General features: G+C 37.6%; 1 protein-coding gene across 4 annotated transcripts; it reads left to right on the top strand.

The window, feature by feature from the left end:
- Nucleotides 1-161: 161 nt before the first annotated feature.
- Nucleotides 162-23,795, top strand: LOC585200 (stearoyl-CoA desaturase 5). 4 transcript variants are annotated; one of them, XM_030979298.1, is made up of 6 exons: nt 5,849-5,950; nt 8,273-8,277; nt 9,134-9,384; nt 14,691-14,821; nt 16,343-16,548; nt 19,909-23,795. In XM_030979298.1, exons 3-6 carry the CDS (start codon nt 9,153-9,155, stop codon nt 20,333-20,335), a joined length of 996 nt encoding a protein of 331 aa, XP_030835158.1. In that variant the 5' UTR covers nt 5,849-5,950; nt 8,273-8,277; nt 9,134-9,152; the 3' UTR covers nt 20,336-23,795. The 4 variants fall into 4 exon arrangements, with proteins under 4 accessions (XP_003728086.1, XP_790128.3, XP_030835158.1 ...); XM_003728038.3 differs by lacking the exons at nt 5,849-5,950; nt 8,273-8,277 and adding an exon at nt 162-483 and having other exon boundaries at nt 9,135-9,384; XM_785035.5 differs by lacking the exon at nt 8,273-8,277 and having other exon boundaries at nt 5,804-5,950; nt 9,135-9,384.
- The last annotated feature ends 4,158 nt before the right edge of the window (nt 23,796-27,953 follow it).

Raw genomic sequence — 27,953 nt, 5'->3', positions numbered from 1 at the left:
TGCAGAGCGCCGAGGCAAGATGTGGACGACTAGACTCCGAATACCAGTCGGTTTGTAAAATTTTATTGGAGAAAAGCCTAGGGCAGGGTGTAAAACGGAAACGCGCTGTCTGGGCCTAGGCTATCCAGGGAGGGAGGACGAATCAGCTCAGCTAGTTAGCTAGCTGTGTAAAGTAAGCACAGAAATAGTGCAGTGCATATGGATATGAAGAGGTAAAAGGTCACAAGTCCACAGTGCGTGCAGCAATGGCCTAGACTGTGCGTGTATTACGTATGTAGCGCGCGAGGTACCGGTTGAGCTGAGCTGTGCATGCATAATTATCTAGACCTATGTCTGTGTTTGTTGACGATTTGTGGATAAAACAGGAAGATTGCAGCTCTCTATCTCGCAAGTTTGCCTGAGATAAGTGAAACTGCTCGTTCAGACAGGATTAAGGGCATTTGGATTTTACTGTCTGACTGTCTGACGTTAACTTACTAACTGGTAAGTAGACTCTACACAATTTTTCATATTTTTAGTCAATACAAATTGAATAGAGACGAGAGTGTCTACGAGAAATTTCGATAGAACTGAATTACGTGTCCGATCGGTCTCCTTTTTTGACGCTGCTGTAGATGTCTAAGTGTAAATTTAATTTTAGATATTTATTTCGTGTTTGTTTATTTCAAAATTATATGTCATGAATGATGATGATGATTGGCATCCGATCGGGGGCGGCGGAGCGTCTTTCAAAGTGACTGTTGATGCACCAGCAAAAAACCAAAAAGGGACACTTCGTTCATGGTTCATTGAAGAAGGGGCACCTAGCTAGGCCTAGAATAGACAGCAATAACCATCTGATTTGGGTCATTTCTTTAATAAAACTGACATTTGTTGTCATTCCCCATACACATGTACATTGTAATAGAGGCGGTCAGAGGAGCCAGATGCAATCTCAGCCGAACAACCGTCGATATCAGAGACTGCATTGAAGCTTTCGGTCTATAATTATTCGCCTACATCATGATCATGTACATCATACATGTACATGTCAGTACAACACAAGCACAATATACAAAAGCCCTTTGTAGTACTTCAACTTACTTGTACTATTGTAGGCCTTTATTTATACCACTAGATCTAAGTACACTGTAATTAAATCATTATCAAGGATGACCATCAAGATGTTCTGTTCCGCAATACAATAGTCTAGATCCTACAACTACAGCTAATCTACAAATTACAATAAACTGATTCAGCTTCAGCAGGATACTTTCAGTTTCATTTTCTGTGAGTGTTGTATGTGATGGTCTGAACATTCATTGAAGGGTAGGTGGCATTTATCAGAGTCTACAGAGATGAAAAAGGGGCATTCATACGAAGGGGAAAATGGCACTTATTAAAAAGGGAAAATGGGCACCTATCAGAGCTGAAAAGGTGTTATTCCTCATAGTATCATATCTTAAATGGGAACTCATCAGAGATGATAAGTGGCACTTCTTAGAAGCGGAAATGAATAGTACAAAGGAAAGGGGCACCTATCACTCAGTTTTGGATAGGGGCATTAGTGGTGAAAAGGGGCACTCATAGTCCATAGATGAAAAGGAGCATTTCTTAGAAGCCACAAAATGCATGTATTACATAGGAAAAGGGGCACCTATCATAGTATCAGATTTTGATAGGGATAATCGGGTGAAAAGGGACATTTATAGGAAAGGGGAGGGACATTTATTACAAGCGGAAAGGTGCAGTTACCAGGGCAAACAAGGGCACTTGTTAGAAAGAAAAAGGGGCACCTCTTGTGTCTGAAATCGGGCACTTTAATGGGAAAGGGAAAGGAGCATGTGTTACAAATGAAAATGAGCACTTATCAAAGTTATAGGGAATCCTATTAGTTTAATTTAATGATGTATCAGAAGTTAAAAGTGGCAAAGTTATTAGAAGGGGAAGGGGCACTTAGTAGAGAGGAAAGAGGTCACTCATCTATTCTGAAGAGAAAAAGCCAAAAGGGCACTTTTGGGGTAATTGACATTTGAAAAGCACTGTAACCCTCCAGCCAACCCCTGCCCCCTCCCCCCCCCCCCCGCGAGGGCCGTCCCCATCCCTGATTGACATAAATTCTTTGTCGAGTGAAGAAAAAAGTTGGGAAATAAACCAAGGACATCTAAAATAGACAATCAGCTATCAATTAGTCTCGAGACAATCCTTTCTGCTTTCAATAAATTTACTGTGAGAGAAAACTTTACTTGCTTTCCGCCTAATTTCATTGAATGTTGAAGAAGATATTAATCCATAGTTAAAGACCTTTATTTTGTTAGCTATTGAAGTTTCAAAAGTCAATGTTTATGAGTAATGGATAGACTGGGACTGTCGTATACACATGTATATAAAAGAAAATTGCGTTGCAACTTTTTTAGTGAGGCTATACACGCTTAGAACATCTACATGTTAATAAAAGATTTAATCCTCTCCGAGAGAACGGGGACAAGGGGTTTTACTTTACCGGTGTGGTTAATTAAGAGCCCCTCCCGGCCCCTCCCGGCCCCTCCCGGCCCCTCCCCCACGAGAACCGAGCCTCCGGGCCGAACCTGTTCAGAAAATGCTACGCGGTCTCTGTGTCACATGTTGTGGCCCTATGTCTACACACCTCAGACAAGCTTCATGTTTGTTTATGTTTGTTCGTTTATTTTTCCCAACTGCTAAGAATGCATGTGTATAATATAGTGGATAATCATTTGTAACTACGGTCGAAGCGATTGATCTCGAATTACTTTGTGTAAAGGATTTTGAAATACATGTTCCAGGCCACTAGACCAACTTTTGGGGCTACTCAGATTCTCAGAAAATTATTATTATCAAATATATCGATGTCTTTTATTTTATTTTATTGATTTTCAGTCTAATTCAGGTTTTAGCCATTAATATTTCTTCACCAAAACAAGTGATGGTTATATATTAATCGGTTGATCAAGCGTTTAGTTGTTGTAATGGTAAGGGGTATTATCCTACAAAATATCCCGACCAAAATCTAGAGGAGCACGGAAGAAATAAAACCACAAGGAAAAGAATTGTTAAAATGAAGGTTACTTGGGGCGAAACAGTAAAAGTCTGTAACTTGTACGCCTGATAAGAGAGAGCTAGAGAAATGAAAGGCAAACTATTTTCCACATAATTATGTACATGTATGAATGATTAATTTAAAATGGAATCGTTAAGCTTATGCTTGAAGGAATATAGTGAGGGTGATTCGGTTTTTTATGTCCTAACTATTACAGAATGAGGGACCTATCTCGGCTATTGTTTTGAGAGCAAAAGCTGTTCCCATAACTATAAGGGAGAAATGAAAATAGGATTTTTGCCTGGTAAGGTAGGAATGAATATCACTATTTTTTACAAACATGGAATGAAAACATTTGGCGGGTCGTCTTTAATTAGTTGATACATAAATATTCCAATGTAAAAATAGTATGTCTGTTAAGTTTTAAAAAAATGTTTGTTTGAAATTTAGGGTTTGTGTGTGCACGAAAATGTGCAGAAAATTAAAAAAACGGCGAGTGGAAATATGTTTAGATGATTACATACCCTTTAAGCTGAAATAAATGACTTGTAACGACCATTGTCTATTTATCGGAATGCTATCTTACGATTGTGAAATTTAAGGTCAAGTCTAGTTACAAGTGGGATTTTATCTTACGCAACTTCCCGAGACGATAACGATTTCGATACTCAACCTAAAAAGATTGAGGATGATTCACACAACAAGATAAAATTAAAGATAATGGTCCTCTTGAAGACCGAGAAAGAATTTGCTAGCGTTGCTAATTTCAATTTTCATTTTCATGTTATGTGACGGCGTCCATTTTGAATTGAATGTTATTAAAGATTTCATTGTTTGTCAGCTAACCGTCAACATTTTCCGATAAGAATACTTGGATGTTTGGTCTATCTTTCCAGCTTTTCCTCTATTAATAGATTGATGCCACTTCTGCGTTGTGATGGTCTTAACATTTTGTTCGAACTCAATTCAATTCAGTCATATCAAAACTTCACTGGCGATGCTCCTACGGGGGGCACCCTGCATGGAAATGGCTTTTAAACAGAGAAAGAGGAAAGGGAACGTGAGAAAAAGAAGGCGCTACAACCTCTTTCCACATTCATTTTAATGGCCTTGTAAATTTGTATTACATCCTCCGAATAAGACGGCTGCCCCCCCCCTACCCCCAATTAGTGTCCCTTCTATAAAGGGACACTACCCCCCAATGATGCGAGTGCCCCCTCAATATCAATACTCAAGCTACTATTACCTTTCTTATCGGGGTTTTCAGCCGGTCGGAGTCTTGAGTTCAAACCCGTATTAGGCCATATACATGATACAAATATTTTCTAGTTGGTCCCCTTTCTTCCTTTTTCGACCCTCCTCAAATGTTTGGCATTTGAAATGTTTGTCCTTAAATGAAGTAAATAACAATATGAAGACGTTAAGACGAAGGAATCAGCTAAAACAATAACACAATGCAATATTTCCTTGTTTTAGCTTCTGTCGTCTTGTACACTGTATACATGTAGATAAAATTTAATTAACACAATTTGTGTTGAAATTGACCCAATAGCAATTCTCAGTTTGTACACAAAAAATATCAAGTATAATATCACCTCCTTCTCGTACACTGTATACATGTAGATAAAATTTAATTAACACAATTTGTGTTGAAATTGACCCAATAGCAATTCTCAGTTTGTACACAAAAAATATCAAGTATAATATCACCTCCTTCCCATTTTCGAGAATTCCTATTTTTTTTTTTTAAATTTAATTTTTTTTTTATTTATTTATTTATTTTAATTTTTTTTTTTTTTAAAGAAAAAAACATGAAAAACACTACTAAAACGGATCTTTTTCTGATTTAAAAAAAAAAAGAAAAAAAATTGTCGGAGGCCATCTTGAAAAATAGTCCGACTGTCAGGGAAAATGTACCGAGCGGCCATTTTGAGCGGCCATTTTGAAAGAAAAAAAAAGGGCCTCCTCCTTCCTATTTTTCGAAAAAACAGGATGCTAAACATGTTTTTTTATTTTTTATTTGGCCTTATCTCTGTCTGATTTTCTTGCCTAAATGGGATGACAAAATCACTTTGTAAAATGTTTGGAATCAATCGTATATGGCCCTAATTTGTGGTTTCGAATATCTTCCGCCGAGTAGAAAGCGATCTTGCGAAATGTTGTTATTATCACGAGTTTGGTGTATCATCATCGAACCATGTATCGGAAGGCATACGGTGTCAGTAGGTCTAAACCTCGTTGTTTGTTTGTTTATTTTGTTTGTTTGTTTTATCGTTCGATTCGAGCCCTTCTGGCAGCCTCTGCAATATATTCCATTATCATAACCTGATTATGATATAACTTCGTTGAAATGGGTTCTTAAACTTCTTGCCAAAGGCGTAGCGGGGGTGCACATAGGGGGTCTTGCCCCTCTTTGATCCGCTTATAACATGTCACCCCCGCTGTACCCACCCCCCCCCCCCCCCTCTCCCCCCTCTTTACAAGTCAGGCTATGCCATGCAGTAGTGATCTTACCAACAATAATTTATTATTGAATAATCGTAACTGACAATGAACATGCTATAATAACGTGAGTTATCTATTGACTATGGTTGGTCTCTGACCTTCTCTTATCATTCAACGCTATATAGGAAGTGAAAGAGAATGACCTTTCTTTTATTCTTTCCTTTTATTTACACAGACAAGCAAACAGAAAGAAGGGTTGAGGGGGGGGGGGTGGCAAAAACAGGGTGTGCATACCCCTAGGTCTAAATATAACGCATGAAACCATTATGATACGTTATGCATACATTATGTACTGTACAGAGCGAGGAGCACATCGAAGCCATTCGTGAATCAGTCTCCTTCTGTGCTACTGTGTTCAGATTCTGTGTACATGGTGTACGTGTGTTCTCTCGTAAGCTGAAATCGCTGGTAAAAAATAATTTTCCATGTTTGCTTTTGCGCAGCCTCGCATTTACAGCTGTATTGTCTGTCTATTTTTTACGGCAGGAAATACATTAACCTTTGGTATATACTATATATCATGTACTCGTATAGTTTAAGTGTATTAATATCAGCTTGTATTCGCCCCCTATGAAATATTCTAGTCATATTTCAAAACAAAGCTTGGTGTTTTATGATGTGCGGGTGCTAGCCTACATTTGTGTACATCGTGACTGAATGTTGACTTAATGTGAGAGAGCGTTATGCTTGTCAAGGCCAAAGTGTGCATGTTTCGGAGCAGGAATACATTCTGGCCGAGTACTTCGATATACCTCATAAACATGTATGGATATAGTAATGCAACTAATCCATAAATGGCTTCAGAATGTTCATATATATATCTGATTTATTTATGTCTGCCTGTCAATGAATCTGATTTTAGACATGGATGGATGCCTTACTTACTATACAGGGTGGTTCAATAAAGACATACTAGCATACTGCCAATAATGTGGAGCCAAAATCATTGGTGCCAGCGGAAAGGGAATCTTTCATATAAAAAATGATACCAAGATTGGCAAATTTGGTTGAGGGGTTTAGGTATAAGCATGGGTTTTACTAGTAAGTCATGTGGTTTTAGGGAGTATTTTCATTTGTTATGCAAAGTTCAATTTGTCCAGTATCAATGAAACTGCTTTTGAAACCATCGTAATGTACTTTCATGTCAATGTTTAACACGTCATTGAAACGATTGGAAAGAGAATATGTGTGTTGAATGTTACGATTGTGTTCAAAAATTGCTTTGCATTATTGGAAGTATATATGCTACTCTTTTTTATGTTATTTTAGCCACCCTGTTTAAGTGTTTTTGGTCATGCATGTATGTGAAATAAGCATACAATGAGACATTACATCTGACGAAGTACATGACGGACGTTGCTTTTGTCTGGGTTATGACGTAGACACGAGAGAGAGAGAGAGAGAGAGAGAGAGAGAGAGAGAAAGACGGATGGCAAGAAACTGGATAAAAGTGGATAGAGAGGGGAAGGTGGAGAGAGAGAGAGCGAGAGAGAGAGAAAGAGAGAGATAGATTGATGATGGCGAATTATTTTAAGCATGTTAACTTGTATAATAGAGCGAAAATGTATGAATGTATATTAATATCATAATGATTATGTAAAAAACAATCGTCTGTGAATTGCGAAGCATTAGTGTGATTTTAGTTTATCCAATGAAAATACTTCAGCTAACAATGATGATCACTGGATAATTAGACTGAACATTTTATATATCTATTTTCATTTATTAATTGAATTTACCGGCAAAGTTAGATTTTTAAAAAAACGTACAGAGACATACATGTAGGAAGTGAGAGATAACACCGACTAATGCCCGCGGATAGGCAAAAGGAAATGTAATGTATTCCTACTAAAGGGGAAGTCCGAAGTCCATTCTGGTATTAACTTTGTTATCACAAACTTTCACTTCCTTATTTGATGACGGAAGATATTTGTTTCAAACAGGAGTTGTATAAAAACAAATTTGCAATAATAATATTGTATTTAATGATAATAATAACAGTGGCTTGTTATATCTAGCGCACATGTCCGCTACGTCGTGACGCCCCTGGCGCTGCCCGAATTGTATTTAGGGTGAATGTATGATTGCAAATATTTTTTTTTTTTAAAGTTTATTAGCACTGAGCAAATGGGAAGGGAAGGAGAGGGGAATGATATCCAAAGTCTTTTGGATACATGTATATATAAAGACGTTATGTTATAATGTGACTATAATTATGACCATTGGCGCATCGAGGGGGGGGGGTTTTGGGTGTTCAAACACCCCCCCCCCCCCTTGGCAAAAGGGGGATATTTTAGAATTTTAAAGACATCCTTTATCTGTGTCTTATCTATGCCCCCCCCCCCTGGCAAAAAAAATAGAAAATGTTTTCTTCTTTTTGCTCAATGGGGGGGGGGGGTGGATATTGAGTGGGGAAAAAGAAGAGTTCTCCCCCCCCCCCCCCCCCCCCGGCTTATTCACCGGTTGGCTGATTCGCCGCTAAATATTTTCTCACGAATTGGGCAAAAAAAATACCTCCCCCTTAAAAAAATCCTTCATGGCATCGGCTCCTGCTCCGTGGATTTCTCTACTCTAAGATACTTTTAAGAAAGTTCTTAAAGGAGAATGAAACCAAAAACATTAACTGGTAACTTTATTCAAAATTGAAATTGCTCGTATTTGGTTGTTTAGCCTAATAAAGGAAATAAGGAAAACAGTATCTCCATACAGTAGTTGCAGATTCTTTGGGAGTCGCTAGAGTACTACAACTTTACCACCCACTTAACCACCTAATTTTTTGCAGCAATTTAGTGCACTCACGTGTGAAATGTACTATGTAGCCATAATTGGTTACCTAACATAGACCATGATAATAATAACGATAATAACAAAAATAATGATACTGGTGATTGCATGGGGCACAGGTCTTACTAGGTACATGTAGATAACATACGAGGGGAAAGTGTCGCCAAGCAAAGACGGCTTTGTGAGAGTGTCATTGTTCTAGCATTTTTTTTTAAATTTAAATGATTATATGGACTTCTCCCTCTCCCTTTCTTTCTCTTTTTTTCCTCTTTATCCATTTGATTGAAGTGCTTGACCTCCCCCCGGTCCCTCTTGTACAAGCTACCCCACTGGTCATCACTGGTCATCACTATTCGTCCATGTATTTCAATTGTATTGTGTAAATACCCTGGACAGCTAGAGGATCGCGTGATCAGGTCTTCCATTGCATAGTGCACGTCCGTCACACTTGACTGGCCATCTATAGACTAGACTTGTGGACTTATATAATTATATACCCGAAATAGTGACTACCACTATATCAAATCTTACATCACCCCTGTGGATCACAAGGTCCGCGGTACTGATGTCCTTTGGCAAGACTTTGATCTACATTTGCCACACTTAACCCAGGTGAGGTAAATGGGTACCTGGTAGGATTATTCCTTGAAATGCACTGTGCTCCGATATCGGGAGCCGGAGCTAAAGCTAAAGCTAGGGTAATACTTTCCGAAGCTCTTTGGAAGCGTGTATATAGAGACTAGTATCATGCGCTATACAAGAACGGACTATTATTATCATTATTCTCAATTCTCTTCTCTTCAAACAGACCGTAGAATCTTTCACCATGGCTCCTAAAAACCCGGTGATGAACGTGGTCGCGTCTCCCGAAGATGCGGGGACTCTGGACACCGACCTTGAGAATACACCATACCCGGCAGGATATCAACAGGAACAGAAGCGTCCTCCTCCACAGATCGTCTGGCGTAACGTGATGCTTATGTGCCTCCTGCATCTAGTGTCCGTCTATGCCCTATTGTTCACTGTCTGGAAGTGCAAGATGTACACGCTCGTCTGGAGTAAGTAGTCCCAGAAATCCAATTTTATTCTTGTTTTTATGCACATTTTATGTAAAACATTGCATTATTGGTCCCTGGACTACTGCATTGTACATTGCATATGTTGATATTAATAAACCGAAATTGAATTGAATTGAATTGAAGTACATTTATTCATTCATTCATATTCCCTTCATCAGAATGGGGGACCTTCACGGTTTCGGTAATTTAGTTTGCCTGCCCCATTCCTGGCAACTTGTAAATGCTCATGGGAATCACAATAATGTTTTTTTTTAATGATTTTCTTACTTTGTTTTGTATGATTTGTTCCTCTATCATCTATGTAATTCTTTTGTACACACCTTGTTTTGCCGAATAGATAATAATAATAATAATTCCCAAAACTATTCAAGACAAGTTTATGACAACTATTTATATTGATTTGAGGGGAGAAAATGAATTACAGAGCATTATGAACAGATTGAGATCTAGAATAACAAAGTAATGGGAAAGGACCCTGCTCCTTTAATTGATTTTTAAACAGAAATATGGCGCCATATAACTACTGTGAAACATCATCATCATCGTCAGCAGCTATTGAAATGTGTGAATATTGCATAGATTGTTCAGTAAACTGAACATTATTTATTTTGGATATGCACTATGGTATTGAAAATGCCCCTGAATTGATTTTTCGAAAGTCTTTGCGATCCTGTATGTGTAACAGAAGACTCAAACGAGACCGGCACAGAATGTCCAAAACAATCGGTTAAATAAAGAAAAGCGAATTTGGAAGAATTTTTTTTAAAGCGATTTGGGAAGAAAACGTAAAGTAGCTTGGTCACAAGCAAGAGATAGTGAATTTCTTCAATTTTTTCGTAGTACATATTTTTCCAGTAAAAAACGCTGATCTACTTCGTAATAAACAACTAAGAATCACTTTTTAAAATATGTATAAATACAAGAACTCAGGTCAAGTTATGCCTAGATTTAAGTAGCTACATATCATTACAAATCTAGGTTAGTTTCAGCAGTTTTTTTTTTTATCCAGCCTGATATCCAAAGGCTTTTACATAATATAGTTTTTACGCCAGACCTTGGGTGGGTATTTAAGGCGCCCCCAATACACTAGTCGTTAAGCCGATTTCTCTCCCTTTTTTCCCCCACAATTACCAGAAATCAATGTTAGCTTTCCTTACTTTCGAGCTGTATTTGCAATCGTAAAAATCTGGATGGTATAGATGTAATTCTGAAGGAATTCCGAGGGAATACAATGGGACAATGGGTGTTTGCGAAGTCATGGATGAGCGAATTTAAAGGGCAATCCAACCCTTGTATTAATTTCATTGGTATATTGGTATACAAGCAGAAAAATAGGAGCAACAGCATGGCAAAATTTTGAAATAAATCAGACACATAATGAGAGTTATGAATGTTTGAAATATATGAGATCGCTATAACTATTGGAATCTCAAATTGTCAATTTTGTCAGTGGATTGTGACGGATAACTCACCCGTTTGTCGTACATTGTATATATACGAAAATATAATTAAATTCTGTTTTTCTCCCAAGTGCCTTCTCCCTAAAGCACTACTCAAATACATTATGGTTAGTATATTATCATAGGTCTTCTGAAAATAAAAACATCCTTCTGAGTCATACGTATTGAAGAAGAAAATACCCCGAAAATGTTATTCACTTTGTGTGTTGCAACGAATGGGAAAGTTGTCCGGCACTGCACCACAAATTACCGGTTCAGCCCATTTGAAGTCCAAAAACGTACAGTGATTACAACTCTTTCTTGGAGCGTTACTTTCCCATTCTTTGTCCGATTTCATTCAAATTATCACCAGTCTGCTTACAAGATTGTTTTACTTTTTTGGGATATAGATAGTTTGCTAGTAAGGTGGCTTTCCGTTTTAAATAAGACCGGCCTCTAATGGTCACGTATGGATGCATCAGGGATGTGAGTTTAACTCACATCCCTGATGCATGAATTATCTAAAGTTCCCGGTCATGGGATTGCTTTGTGAATGAAAATGCATGGGAAGCAATTATACCGGTTTGCTAACATTTTCAAGTATTATGGATGTTTCTTTCCTGTGGACCTACAGTACGGGTTATCCATTAACATGTTATCAATGATTGAACTACAATACCTGGAATCCATTATGCATACTTTACATGTTGCTATATCGGACAAGATTTCCTAGTTATCAAGAACAACCATTGTTTGATAAGTAATATGCATACAATTTGAACATGTTAGTGAACCGGCCTATTGAAAAGGTTGGTTATGTAGTACATAGCAATACTGTGAATACTGTTAGGTTTTGAAATCATCTAAATGACAATTAGATGTAATCTTGCGGAAAGTCACATGTACTGAATACACGAAGGTGTTGTATATAGGATTACACAAACGTGTGGCATAAAAGTGTGGCCGAAACATTTCTATTTCTTGTCATATTTCTGATATGAAGACATTTGAATTTTGAAGAGCTGTTTTTTTCAAGGGACGTTTCTTCCATGATAATCCTTCAATTGACATAAAAAGAACGACAGTGCTCATAAATTAATGTTATCTTCATTAAAAGAAGACAACCTTCTCATGGTGCACTCGATAGCATGTTTAATCTCAAAACTAGACTAGACAAACAAACTTTGAACTCTGTGTACACAATCCCAGAAAGAATGCAGGTATAATATTTCATTTTGATTAGATTTGATCTGAATTTATATATCGTTTATTGATTCATAAAACTCCTCGCAGTCATAACACAATAACTTCCATTTATTATAATGATAATGAGATCGATGTACACATGAGTAGTAAATATGAATACAATATTAATGATAAAATTTAATATTCAACATAATTTTGAACTTATTTAGATTTAACGGTAAGAAGTAAGAATACAATACGAGCGTCGGTTGTATGAATTAGTAATGGCAACCGGTCATTCTGTGATTCAAGGTAGAATTAATAAGTGTTCACGAATATGTTTGTGATTAATAATCCAGAGAAAAAACTCCAATAAAGAACAATTTCAATTAAAATTTTCATAAAGAATCGAAGATTATAAAAGGTATTTTGCAACCAGTCTGGAAATGCCCCCTTTCTTCTCCTCCCACCCCTCCCCCCTCAGTTCAGTAAATGTGCGATGGTTGTCGATTTAAAGACAACGTAAACATCACGTTAATGCCACTTACCACACCCCGGATCCCCCCCCCCCCCCCACACACACACACACATCATTTACTGGAGTCTACCGCCATTGTCGGTGAAAGTGCTGTTAAAGAAAAACAGGAACGAAAGAAAGAAAGAAAATAAAGGGAGATTTTAATCCATAAGTATGATCGGACTTGCATTGCTGATCGAGTCATTGGGGCGGCACTGGTATCATCTGGGGAAAGGTGACCGATTTCACTACGAGGGCGAAAAACAACCAGCTAACAAGACCAGCTAATGGGGAGGGTCCCGTAACGTTTATTTCTCGTCTTTATCTCCCCCCCCCCCCTCTCTCTCTCTCTCTCTCTTCCATCAGTGGATTATTTTTTCGTAGATGAAACACGATTCACCTTGTTCGACCTAGACCTCTTCGATTTTAATTAGGAGGCACGTATACTGTAACCTTTTATATACGCCTTTTGCTGAATTGTTGATTGATTTAGGGGCTTCTTTTGATATCTCTAGCGCAGATTTAGATTTCGAAGATATATAAATTATTATGCTCATTTTCTTTTTGAAAAATCCATGCATCGACATGTCTTTTGTAGTTCTACAAACAATGCGAACTGTAAATAAATTTACGGCCTTTAATTTGAGGTTATGTCAAATCTCCTCACATTTAGGAGCGGTAAACCCTATTAAAACGTAGGCCTAATCAGCTTGTAGCCTTCGGTGGTCTAGACGTGATTATTCCGCCCGCATTAATGATGTATTTTAGAGGTTTCCTATTATATTTTAGAAGTCTTCTGTAAATAGGTGATTCTTGTTTTATCTACGAAGAAAATCCGCTGATGTAAGAAAATTTGCAAGTTTAGGGAAACAAGTTATCAGATCACTCCACAAAACGTATAATGCCCGTCTCTTGCTGTTCCAAAGTGTCCAATATAAGAATTAACTATACTTAAAAGAGTGGATTAAAAAGTGACAGAAATTATGACAATAGGTCTATACTATGTCACATGTGATGTCAACACGTGATGTCAACTTGAATACTTACATAACACAAACATGTACAGTCAAACCTGTCTATAAAGGCCACCCGAGGGAAACGTAAAGAGTGGCTAATGTAGACAAGTGGCCATTCTAGAGAGGTTTTTCAAGACTTCAACTCACATTTCCTTCGAGGGGGAGGCAATATTATTGTGACCGCTATAGAGAGGTGGCCACTAAGACAGATTTGACTGTAATCGTTACCTTGGTACAGTTGCCTTAATCGTGCTAATAAAACATGGAAGGGGTAGTGCCTCTTCTGCTACTTCAGCTATGATGAAACTTACTTTATTTAGCAGAAAGAAACACAGACACGGTACGGAGTATTTGTGACTATGTTCCTGTTTTTGTTCAGAACTTTACTTAAGATATTGGTAGAAGCTCGTTTAAACAGCCCTGCCGAACATTGAAAAGATAACAGAATGACCCGTCTTCAAAATATCATTATCAGTTTGAATTTTCACGTTTTTTTAGCGACTACTTTAGTGATTGATTGATTGATTTAATTTTAATAATTTCTACCCAGACCTTATGTTCATATACTTCAAGGCCTTGTTTGATCTTGATCAACTGATCACCTGGCTGACTATTTGATTGATTGACCGATTAATTAATTGAATGATTGATAGATTGATCGATTGACTGATAGATTGATTGATTGATTAGTTGAATATCTTGATAATTTTACTCATGCTATTTTCATGAAGTTCTAATACTGATCGGTGTGGGGAGAGTGTACAAGCCGTCCAGGCATTTCTTAGTATTGATTAACCAATAATTGACCAGTAATGTTGTTTGCTTACTTGATTGATGTATTGATTAATCTGTTGGCTGGTTAGTTAACTGACTCATTCGTTCATTCTTTGAGCATTCATTTATTATTCTTTCCCGTGAAGTAAAGACCGCCGTTGGCGTATTATCGTACTTGTGCTTGTCGAGTGCCCAGATGAATAGTGCAAGTAAAAATCTCAATACAAATTGATACTATATTATGTGCGGCTAAAACAGAAGAGGTTTATTAACGAAGCCTTATTTGTTGCACCCCTGCTTCTGTTGACTAATTCAGTGTTAATTCATTTGATTTATCTCATCCTCTGTATCCAGCTGTGTTCCTGTACTTCCTTACTGGTCTTGGAATCACAGCAGGAGCGCACAGACTTTGGGCTCACCGTTCCTACAAGGCCAAACTTCCTCTACGTACCTTCCTAGGCATGTGCCAGACAATGGCTTTCCAGGTACGTACTCACGCCCAGGGTACGATCCCTAAGACTTAAAGGGCGACTCTACTCCAAAAATAACTTACTTTCAATAGAAGCAACAAAAAAATCAGACAAATTATCAAGAAGAGTTTGAGCAAAATCGGATGACTAATAAGAAAGTTACGAATATTTAATGACATGAAAAACTTTGGAAATCACAAGACAAATTGGCAACTCTCTCATGAGTCTATGACAATCTTCTTCTTTTTTAAAGGGAAAGTCACCCCCAAAATAAGTTTGTTTCGATAGAGGCAGAATAATAAGAAAATCAGGTGAGTGAAAGTTTGAGCAAATTCTGAATGAAAATAAGAAAGTTATGAATTATTGAAGTTGTGATCAATCAAATACAAATTGGCAACTCTGTGACTTATCATACGAGCTCTCCTTCATTTGCTTTGTGCATAATATTCCATAAAATCATGTTTTCTTCGTTAGTGGCTGCCGGGCTCACGATCAATTGGGCAAAAAGAATTTCCGTTTCGGTTTAATAAAATTTGGAGTGGACTTATTAGGCTATTATTATTATTATTATTATTATTATTATTATTATTGATGACGGAATATATATTTGTTCCTTGCAGGGGGAGTATAGAAACATATTTGCAATTATTATATTTAGGGTGCATGTATGGTTGAAATTTTTCTTGAGGGAAAATGAAAAATTTAGATTTTTTTAGTACTGAGCAAATGGAAGTTGAGCTCGCATGATACGTCATAGAGTTGCCAATTTGTGTTTGATTGATCACAACTTCAAAAATCCTAACTTCCTTATTTTTAATCGGAATTTGCTCAAACTTTCACTGACTTGTTTCTCTCATTTTTCTACTCCTATTAAAACTAACTTAATTTCAGGGTGGACTTCCCCCTTTAAACAGTAAAAGACTATCTGGAATGTTGAGATCGTCATGACTGAAATGAAGATTATTTGACATTAATTTGTTCCACAATTACATTAAAACAAATTTAGATTCATACAAACTATAGAGAAACAAAACGTGTAGATCAAGATTGCATGGTGAAAGAAACGTTGTGGAATCGAGCAGAAAAGGTTGAACATCTAGCATATAAGTATTGGTGTGTACCAGTCTTAGTAAAGTTACAAGCACTATACACAGAAAGATGTATATGGGACTACGCGACTGTCGCGACACGTGTGCGATATCTATCCGGTCCGGATAGCTATAATAATTTACAAAATATATCAATTAGTAGGTGGTTTCCCGGCAAAATTTGTATCATCACATATCAGTTAAAACATATTCTTTCACATGATTGGTAATAAGAGCTTCCATTTCATTTTTTGAGGGGGGGGGGGGGCGTTTCTAAAACTGGTCCATACCTTTAAAATAATAACAATGTAAAATGAGAGGGCCTAAATATGAAGCAAGGATTGTAAAGAATAGGAACGAGATCGCGTAAGTAAGGGAAATATGAATACCATTCGAAAATAATAATTATAGTGTATTATGACAATATTTTGTGTTTATTATGGTTTAGAATGATATATATGACTGGGCCCGTGATCATCGAGTGCATCACAAGTTTTCCGAGACCGACGCCGATCCACACAATGCACTACGAGGATTCTTCTTCGCCCACGTCGGCTGGCTCCTCGTCAAGAAACACCCGGATGTCTGTGAAAGCGGAAAGAAACTCGATTTCTCCGACCTTATGGAAGATCCAATTGTCAGAATTCAGAGAAAGTAAGTCTGATTTGATTTAAATTCATTCGCTGATATGAAACAACATATAAATGACAACATAAGTGAGAAACATGTGATGGATGAATAGCCATGCTCAGCTATTGAGGCTTAACCCTAATAAGGCCGGGCTATTTGAGGTCTTAGTATAGCCAGGGGGGGGGGGGGGGGCATTATGCCCCCCCCCCCCCTTAAGATCTCGGCCGCGAAGCGGCCGATTGGCGCGAAAATTTGCACGCATGTCAAGTGAAGTGTATAGAATAATATGATAATTTCAAGTTTTTGAAAAATTCACTCATTTGCATATTTATGGTAATTTATGCAAATAAAGTAATAAAACTCACATTTTTACCCATAAATCATATATTATTCAAAATTAGGTTTTCTTTTTCACTGCATATATTCATTAGACCATTCTGAATAATAATACAACAAAAAAATTTGGAAGAGCCAGCTTATTCCTTATGTTATCCCTTGTTTTTATAATTTCTTATGTATTTCATTGTTTTTTTAACTTATGTATTTCATTGTTTTTTGTTGTTTTATTTCATTTCTTACTACAATTCAACTATTTTGACGCCCAAAACAACCACCTAAACTTTAAACAAGACCCAATAACCCATGTTTGATCTGTTTTTAGGAAAAATGACTTTTCCATATGTTTTGTACACAAATCACAAAAATGAGCGATTTTCGGGCTGACATGCAAAGACAAAAGGTCACGTGACCGTGTAACCGTAGGTCCGATTTTCAAAAAAAGTCTTTTAAAAGTTGCGCAAGACTCGAAAGAAAAAAGTCAGCGAGTGGCGGGGCGCCATCCATATGCGTTCTCGAGCAATCAGAAAAATCGTGGAGGGGGGGGGGCATATTGGCCCCCCCGGCCTTATTAGGGTTAAGATCTTCCTATTTAAAAGTGTATTTTCTGCCAGACTTAAATGGTGAACTACATCGTTTTAAAAAGGAAAATACCGGTTAACAACTTTTCTCAAATGTTTGTGAATGGAAATCGGTTTCGGTCGGTAGTAAAAGTCGCCGTCATTGAGGCGTTAGTTATTAACCACATTCAAATGTGTTGCGAGTTCGTGCTTGCATGCATGTGTGTAATTAATCATATTTATAGATCGCAGCAGCTTAAAGTCTACTCTTAAACAGTCGTGCAAGCTACCTCTGACACAGTATTTTTAGTGTTGATTTTGTTTGTTTGAGTGCTGTTCCACCACATGACCGTAAATTTTCCAGTATTTTTTTTTATTGTTTAAAGGTCGTGATCCATGTCAAATATCATATTGTTTTTATTTTGCAAGAGTGATATGGAACCTTTAAATTTGGGATCTCAATTAAAATCTGAAATGTCATGGTGCACATTCGTTCCAAATTGTGTAATGTGCCGCATGATCCGCAGAAATTCAAACACGAAGCCAAATACTTTTCCGGAGGGATTATATTTGTTATGCTTGTATCATAACTGCAATGCAAGAATAAAAAAAATTAATCACGCATCCAAGTCATGCAGTCACATTTATCATCATACATGTACAAAGCATGAAGTTCAACTTGAGTCGTCAATAAAGCAAGCCAAATAAATGACCTCTTACGTGACTAATATTGTAACTTTGTAAGAACTCCTTAAGCATGATAGGCACTTTCATGAGGTATCACAATGTTCATGTTTGTATCATAACTGCAATTGAATGAGGGGAATAGATCACGCAGACAAGTCATGCAACGACACTTATATTATAATTATAATACAAAACTTTAAGTTCAACTTGATCCGTCAATAAAGCAAGCCAAATTACCTCTCAAGAGAATAATATTGTAAAAAAACTTCATGGGCTGATACAAAGATCAAAGGATAGCCCGACATCATAAACATCAGGCTAGCTATTAGTTTGATTTACGCGTTCCCCCATGTGTAAAAGTGAAATAGTGAAGGAAAAAAAAATCTTCTCTTAATTTCTGAATATGATCAATATGTGGTGTTTGAAACATACAGTGTAGTACATGTAATACGTTTTCCCATACGACGTGACACATGTGCAACTCAGATTCATTTCTGTTGAAATTAGGACAAAAAGTTGATGGATATTTTGTTTCTTCGCTTAAATATTTATTTTTGTGCTATTGTCACTGTATTTGCCAATTTAAAGGATCATTTAATTGTCAAGCTTTAGTAGGCTTCTGAAGCTTAGTTCTCTAATATATTCTTTTGATTTTGTAATGATTCATACATGTCCTTGTATTATACTTCTTTTCTTCAAAATGCATGGTATATTTTCTAAAAATATTGTTTTATTCAATTTGAGAATGATTTTGAGATTGACAGTGATTGAAATTAAAATGCTGTGGAAATTATTATTGAATAATCACTTATGTGATCAGGAGGTCTTGTGTAAGAGGAAATAGTTAAAACAAAAAGTATGAAGTATTCTCGTATACTCTGTCAGATGTTATATTATTTTGATGCTATATTGGGCAGTCCCCCCCCCCCCGGGAAATTAACCCCGAGGACAATTACTCCTGGAAAATACCCCACGAGGACAATTACTCCTGGAAAATAACCCCAAGGACAATTACCTCCGCTCCCTCCCGTGGACAATTACCCCTTCCCCTGAAATTCACCCCTTGGACAATTACGCCCCCACCGACCGACACAAAAATGTTAAAACCAACTTATACTATTAGAGGGGAATTCTCCTTTAATTGAACAGGGGTGGGGGATTTTCCTCGGGGTAGTTTTCCGTGGTTGTCCTTGAGAGGGGGTAGGGGTAATTGTATTCGGAGGGGGGGGGGGTATTGTCTTGGCGTGATTTTTCGGGGGGGGGGATTTTATGGGGGCGATTGTCCTGGGTGTAATTGTCCTTGGGAGTGAGTTTTCTGGGGGTGACTGTCCAGGGGGGGGGGGGGGATTGTCCTGAAACGGTCACATGGGAATATTTAGTCCGCCTGGAATATGGGGAAAGTGAAGATAGTTCGCAAAGTAAGCCCAAACCATCTAGACCTGGAGTGAGACATGAATCAATACACATATATGTTAGTACATGTTTGACAATCTAAGCTTTTGATAAGAAATTTTCGGGAATCTAAGGAATAATAAACAAAATATGAACGGCGGAGTGTCTTGTCACCGCATTGGACCCTCCCCTTGTACTACGGTCACAAAGGTTCGTACGAACAATAATTTCGTACGAATCTCCCTGTTTTTCCATTGTCTTCCCGAATTTCCATTGTCTGAAAATCGTTCGTACGGCGTTCGTAGCAGTTCGTAATGGCATTTGTGACCGAGGCTTTATACGTCCAGTCACATGCGCTCCGAAGAGGCGATTTTTGAATATATTTTTTCTTTTCTTACTCTCATCCCAGGTTTTACCTGCCTTTTGTGCTATTATTCTGCTTCATCATACCATCCTACGTCCCAACTTACTGGGGCGAGTCTGCGATGAACGCTTACCTGGTCTGCGGTCTCCTCCGCTACTGCCTCAATCTGAACGCCACGTGGTTGGTCAACAGCGCCGCCCACATGTGGGGCCAACACCCATACGATTACACCATCCAACCGGCCGAGAACCCGTTCGTCACCACCCTGGCCCTGGGCGAGGGATGGCACAACTACCACCACGTGTTCCCCAACGATTACCGAACCGGCGAGTTCGGCTGGCGTATCAACCCGACGTCGATATTCATCGACGTCATGGCGTGGTTCGGTCAGGTCACGGATCGCAAGCTGATCGCACCTAACGTCATCCTGGCTCGCAAGCAACGCACAGGGGAGAATAACCATTGTGATTAGGTTCAAGATACAACCCCTTTTTTAATAACTTAAGGACTGAATATTGATTAAAGGGGTTTTATCTATTTAACCCTTCCTCTATAAGCTCCATTCAGCGTCATTAAAAGTATCTGAAATGATTATCTAGCATGTTTATTTCGCATTATAATACGATATTGGAAATGAGTAGGCATGAATCCTTGTCTAGACACAGTGTTTCGGATTTGTTCGAAATTGGTGTTGAATGAAAACTGGTTTGCCAGATTATTGGATCTACTCACACCAACGGTAGTCCTTTGAACAAGCCCCTAAGAAAAATGAAATTTTACTACATGGGGGCCCATTGCACACAAGAGACGCTGCTGACTGACCTATGAATGCGTCAGGTCAGTCACTGGCGCAATCTCTGACGCAATCTCTGACGCAATCTCTGACGCAATCTTTGACGCAATCTTTGACGCATAGCATATGCGAGAGTGACATACAGAAAATGAATTCAGAATGAACAGTGTAAACATTGCTGTGAGTTATTTGGTTTGTGGAGGTGTTGTGGTGTTGTGGTTCATTCACTTGACTCTCAACCCAAGGGTTGAGGGTTCGAATCCCAGGACGGCACTAACGTCCGTCGGTAAGACATTAATCCACATTTGCTATTTATTAGTCATATAGGCTTAAAATAGGAACCTGGCAATTAAATTGCTTTGGTAATAATAAATACAGGGCCCATTGATATTGATGAGGTTTCCCTGGGTAAACACAATTATCATCATCATTAGAGTATACAGTATAGTTACTGACGTTTTCACTACTAGTAACTCGTAGACATTCATGTACATTTAGGTAATAACGCAATCATAGTGACACTTCATGTTCAACGGGCTTGCGTCAAAACTTACGTCAAGCTTTTTTTTTTCGGGGGGGGGGGGTTGACCCGTGTCTGGCTGATTTTCTTTATTATTTATTTGCGATGGGTGTCTTCACATACAAAGTCAGCAGAGGGTGATGAAAATGCAAGATGAGAATGCGATTATGCGTTCTTGGTATATTTGTTGTTTTCCACTTTCCAATCCAATTATGGGATTTGTTGAGCGCCAATATCTAGTTGCCTAATCATAGGCGCTGATGACTGGCTAGTTGTAAGCAATGTAAGTCTTCAGTTTGGTTCTGAAAGTGGAAAGCGGGTCTCAAAAATTAAATTAAAAATTTCGGATATTCTTTTTGATTTACATAAGTATTCAAATTCAAGTATTGGAAAAGGAAGATTTCCAATGGCGGAGCAGGTATTAGGTTCCACGTATCCACGATCGGGCAGTGGAATGGACTGCTCTTGTAGAGATCATTTATTTTCTTGTATACTTGTAACTGGTTTTCATTTTGTTGGATAAATTGTTTCATACCCAAAATCCTAACCATTAAGACATGTATAAGGTATGTGTATGAATATATGGATAATATTGATGAATGGTTAGTCTTTTTAAAGATCATTTGCAACGATCGAGAAAATCTTTATCGCTCTCGTCCTTCTGTTGTATATGAATAGAACGCGTATGCCGAAACAGTTTACGAGTATGTTTTCTCTATAGCAAAGTGTAAATACCTTTGGATATTTTGCATTCGGGTAATTGGGCTTCTGTAAATATTTCGTATGGGACATTAGGTTAATGATTTCCTTAACAACTGATTGTATGGATAATTGAAAACAGTGTTGTGTAGTAAATTAATGGTGATGTCATTTGGGGGGAAAAGAGTTAATTGTCGTATTGAGTGATTTTCTTCATATTCGTATTAGACGAGAGATTAGATTGTCGTACGAGACTCACTTCAAGAATCTGCCACTTTCTGAGATTTGTCTATAAACAGAAGCACCTGAATATGTTCCATTTTATGGACTATTTCATTAGAGTTTCATCATTAAATGTATAGATTAATTTCCCATTCAAATAATTAACAAATAACAAATAACTAACATGATAGCCTCGCGCAAAGCACTTAACATGTTAGTTCAAGATAAATACATCTATAGGGGTGACCATCGTTATGAAATAATGAACAGTTCATGTTCAGATCTGAGCAGCGTCATATGACAAAACCACACGTAAAGCCTGTTCTTAGAGGATAACTAATAAAAAAATTTCTTTTAGCACAAACAGTAAACTTAAGCACTTTTCGAATCGCATGCATCCCTTTTCTACAGGAGTCACTCACGGGGAAGTCCAACTTGAACTTTTTTTTCTTTTTTTTTTAAAGATGCACCCTTACCAACCCACGTAAGAAAGAAATCTATTCCGTGAACAATAAATTAGAAAATTAATGTTTATGGCATTTTTTGTACAGAGTAAACTAGAGAGAACCTCGTAAGATACGTCACAGTGTTGCCAATTTGTGTTTCACTGATGACAACTTTCAAAAGATTTCCTATTTTTGATAGGATATTCCTCAAACTTTCACTTAAATGTGTTTCTCTCATTTTGTTCTGCTTTTATTAATACCAACCAAACAAATTATCAGGGTGGACTTCCCCTTCAACAACTCATAATTTGTCTAAGACTTGCCCGACACCGCAACAACTAATCTACACAACTAATCTACACAACTTGCACTCTGCCTCTCGAAATACTTTTAGGGGCGAAGATAAATACTAGAATGTATTTTGACTTGTGTACCAAATGGTAAATGAAGTCGGCTGTGTTGATGAAAAAAAGATGGGAAATAAAATTACGAAGTAAAAATTGGAGTATGAAAGAAAGAACATTCTATTGGGTAAATTAATCAATCGTCTATTTTTATTTTTTTGTGCCGGTCTGTTCTTAGACATAAGTGCATGATTTATCACAGTTTGTTAAAACAAGCGTTTGCACAGATTGGTATTCAGTTTGGGAAACAGCGGTTAGTTTACTTTACTTTTTAAAAGGTTTGTTGTTTGCCTTGCATGTTTCTTGTGTGTGATGTTTATCAGTTAACTCGGAAACTCGCTTTCTAATAAAATAGGTATAATATGATTATAGCTAAATTCAAAGTATTACTTCAGTAATGTTTATATTCAACATGTTGTGAATATATTCGTAAGAACACGTGGATACAAGATAAACAAATTACATATGTTTCTATATCAGCCTGTAGTTTAAGAAGAAATAACAATTGAAAAGTCGATACTTGCATCGCATGCAGCAGTATCATTGATTATGAAGCACTGTTTGTAGTAAGTCGAAAGTGTATATAAGCACCACAGAAACCACTACGTTTCTATTCGAACGCAAGAATTCCGTAATCTATTGATTTCTATATTACTGATGTAAGAAATTCTTAAACGCATTTTAGAATTCTTTCTAATTTTGTTCTTTGTACCCATGTCACCAAGTGCCAGTTAAGTTTTGTTTGCTTTTGTTTGAAAAATGAAGTTATATATTGGAAATAAATAAATGCACGGTATTTCTCTTGTGTTATAAGAAGACACAAATAAATGAAAAATAAGGAATGTGTATTTCTTGTTCTAATTTCTCATTTTTGTAATATATGGTTTTAATCTTCATTTTGATAGATCAGTTGGTAACGAAATAAGAGAGAGAATGAGTGGCTTATGAAGAAAGAGAGAAAACGGGTAGAAAGCTGTTTTAGATAGGGAGATAGAAAGGCAGAGACTGAGTCACTGAGACATGGAGAGGAATTTGAGAGGTAAAGACTGAGCCAATGAAAAAAAGTATGAGTGACGAAGCGAGAGAAAAAATAAAAGTGATTGAGACAAAACGCAATGTATTATTTATCAACAATTGTTTCCAAAAAATTTGAGGCAAACACATATGGTTTCCTTTGTTGTCGTCGTCATTGTTTCGTAATTAAGAATGACCATGTCAGAGATAGATGTTTTCCTTGGGTTTCAGTTGATGAATTTCATGGTTGTCTTACGATTCATAACTTGATAGCAGTCTTAAAGCCCCTCTGCACTAGTTTGGCCAGGAGGGATTAGACCTACCTGCATGGTCATTGACAGGTGGTTGTCTCATCGAATCGGCTCCAAATTAACATAAGAAAAAGGGGACCATGGGGGACCAATGGTCACCGATTAGGGATAGTTTGCTATAGAGAGGGCGCAAGCGGCTATAAGTAGTGCAGTGGGGCTTAAATCAGTTGTATTCTTGCCTTCCAAGAGATTTGAATTGTATACCTACACTTTGAATTAATTTTTCAAACTTTTTCAAATTACGGATTCTTGTAATTCGGATGCAGGCTTATGGGTGTTTGTCGTTTTTCCACGTGTCTAGGGAATTATTGAAACTATATACTATCCTTCGCTCAACAATACAGTCGTACCCCCCCCCCCCCCCGGGTTTTTGGTGAGGTCTCTGCCCTACATTACGAAGAAAGCGGAAATAATGTATGACGACACACACGTTTGACCTTTCACCTCATTTATTGTTCACGTGTGTGTATGGTTCGAGCAGTTCAAATTCAAGTGCATTTTTTTCTTTAGTCCATTATTATGCCAGCTGTAATATGGTGCGAGTCGATTAGCCTTACACCAAGGAAAAGTCCCATGAAATCCCCCATTGAATACATGTATTGGGAAATGTTCTATATCAAGGCCTTCATTGTACAAGGGGACTTCCCCGGTGCAGTCGAAGGAAAATGTGGCGAGGGACTTGTTTGGAGGCTAGCAATTTTATGTGGCGCGTAAATCGCCTCATTCCATTTCATCATCAAGTCTTCATTTATGGCAATGGCAAGGTCGTATGATCGAACATATTAACATTGGTAAGGAAGCTAATCGTAAGATAGGTGAGGGATGACCCCCCCCCCCCCCCCCCCCCCCCCCTCTCATGAAGTTAAATCTCGCACTATATTCATGACCTCTAATTCCGGCCAGCAATGTTGTTTCATTAGAATTGAATTTGAATTTGAATTTGAATTTATTGATTCATAACACGCGGTCATACAATATAAATTCTTTTTCCATCGGTTGAACAATAAACACCTTGCTATTCCTCTTTCTCCTTCGTTTTCCGCAAATTTTAAGGCACTTCTAGAAGCTGACGAACTGGACTAGCAAAATGTCTGCATTATTATGATTATTGTAAACCAAAAGTTTGTTCGTCGTTCATTATGACACGAAAATATCTATTTACTTATTGTGATTGAAGTTTGTTAACCTTTCATATCTGATCAGACGATAGTATAATAACAGTTACACGTGATGTTCACTTAATGAATGAATGTATTCTAAATGAATATTGAATTGAAAAAAACATTTGTTTACTTTAAAGGGACGATGTCCCATTTGCAGGCCAAAAAAATGAAAAGGTTAAATTCCAACTGCATTTGAAAGATAATACTAATTTAGAACTTCCCTAAAAAAAGGTGGGGCTTGAAAATGTCTTCAAGTGGGAAAATAACGACTATTAGTTGTCAAATCGACTTTAGGGCTATAGAGCCCAAAAGTAATAGTCTTGATTTTCAGATAATTGTAGCGAATGGTCATAAGTTTTATGCTGCGCAAAGATTCAATCAGTTTAATCTTGGCCATCACAAGAAGTGGGTTATTGATGTAGACAAATACTCATGTACCCTTTACAACTCTTTTCATGTATGTTATTACCAAAGAAGAAAAAAAGCCAGTCAGTCACTCAATAGTGTCTGACAGTGAAGTCTAGCAAGTAAACGGTTTTCCTTGCATAATTTGAATATGAGGACACCGCTAACGTTTAAATTTCACAGATAGGACATACATGACATATTCATAATTCCTGCAAAGTTCTACAGCATTTGAGGTTGGCTGCAAAAGGGACATAGTACCTTTAATGTGATTTACTTTATACCTATATTTAAAACAGTGGCGTATGCAGACCTAATTGACCGGGGGGGGGGGGCAAAACATGGCAGCTTTCTCTAATTTATCAAGTCGTATTTCTTGCCTTTCAATGGTTTTTTTTTTGGGGGGGGGGATTCGCTGCCTTTTTTTTTCCTTTGTCGATAATGTGTTAGGAAGGACAGTTATTTAGTCATGAAAACAACATGATAAAGATTCATTTCCGAAAAAAGAAATCAAACACATAGTTATGCGTTCAGGTTTACTTTAAAGCAAAAATGCAGTGATAGTCCGTTGAACTCTCACATCTTATGTTGAATCTCGAGATACTCATGACCTATTATGTTCGGCAAGCAATTCTGGTTGTTTCGTTGGAATACAAATCATTCGATACTTTAATACAAAGTATGCTGTGAATTAGGTCAAGTTTTTTAAACATAAGTTACCCCAATTCCTTAAGTATTGAGCAGAGTCTAGATTTGTCAGTCTTTGGCTAGCGGCTGAAGTACAGAGCCTGTCGTAGTCTTATAGTGCAGACACCGTTAGGCCATCGCCTACAAACTAGTGCCATATGGCCATGTGATCGTACGAGCATTGCTGAAAGGTGAACAAACTTTTGATTTGCAATAATCATGATAATGCAGACTTTTTTCAACATTTCGGCTAGTCCATTTTAGAATTGACTTAAAATTTGCGGGGAACGAAGGAGAATGAAGAAGACAACAAGATGAGACAAACATACGGGAAGAGAGGAGAAAAAGAGGGTGAAAGAAAGAGAAAAAGAAAGAAAGAAAGAAAGAAAGAGAAATAAACAGGGAGAGGGGTGAGAGAGAGAGAGAGAGACACACACACACACACACACACACACAGGAGAGAGAAAGGGTCTTAAATACAGAGAGAGAGAGAGAAAGAGAGAGATGGTAAGAGGAGGGAGACAAAGAGAGGAGAGAGAGAGAGAGAAGAGAGAGAGAGAGAGAGAGAGAGATAAAGAGAGAGAGGGGGAGAACTGGACTAACTTTCTGCTACGCCTTTTTTCAGTTGTTTTCAAATGATTAGGGGCGAATCTAGGGGGTTTTGGTGGTTTAAAACCCCCCCCCCCCCCCCCCCTCCCCCCGGGCGGCCAAGTGAAAAAAGGGGGGGGGGGGGAGAAGGAAAAACAGGGGAAAAAAGAAGGGGAAAAGGTAAAACAGTAAAACGGCGCAATTTTTGGAATATCCTGGATTCGCCACTGCAACAGCCCCCCCCCCCCCATTGGCAAAAAGCTACATGTAGATCCGCCCCTGATTATATTTTATTCAAAAGGTATATAATGATCATAAAACCACAATAACAACCACATGCCTACAATGAATATAAATGTCGTTTGAAGAAATACTCAATAGTGTTTCTACATAAATTTGACAAAACTAAACATTATTTTCTACTTTTTATTCTTCAGAATTTTCTCATCTAACGAAATTGATAACTCATTCATATGCATCCCAAAGGATTGATAAAATATATCTACCACATCATATTTTACAATAATTATGAAGATTACAAAAATGCATTTCATGTAACTTAAAATTACTCCTTTCCTATATATTTCTTACGCCCCCCCCCCCCCCCCCGATCATACCATCGTCTGCTCATGCAGAGTTGAAAGGTTGACAAACTTTCATCACAAGATATTAAAGCAAACAGATATCCAAGAATATGCGTTTATTTTTAGATACTACGATAAGGCCTAAAAATAAAGATGTTGTATTGCACTTTTTCCGGATGCCAAAACATGGGTCGGTCTGTCGGAAATCTTTTTTTTTTTCCTTTTTTTTTCTTTGTTTTCTACTCCCTCTTTGG

The sequence above is a fragment of the Strongylocentrotus purpuratus genome, unplaced genomic scaffold (genome assembly GCF_000002235.5).
Source record: "Strongylocentrotus purpuratus isolate Spur 01 unplaced genomic scaffold, Spur_5.0 spur5_scaffold_10, whole genome shotgun sequence".
NCBI classification, from domain to species: Eukaryota; Metazoa; Echinodermata; class Echinoidea; order Camarodonta; family Strongylocentrotidae; genus Strongylocentrotus; species Strongylocentrotus purpuratus.
Note: the sequence above shows the minus strand (reverse complement) of the source record. Positions and strands in the feature narration are given on the sequence as shown.

Coding starts and splice junctions, on each gene's coding strand:
- LOC585200 (XM_785035.5), top strand. CDS start 5,819: ATGCATACATTATGTACTGTACAGAGCGAGGAGCACATCGAAGCCATT. Junction 5,951..9,134: donor CTCGTAAGCTGAAATCGCTG/GTAAAAAATAAT, acceptor CTCTTCAAACAG/ACCGTAGAATCTTTCACCAT. Junction 14,822..16,342: donor GCCAGACAATGGCTTTCCAG/GTACGTACTCAC, acceptor ATTATGGTTTAG/AATGATATATATGACTGGGC.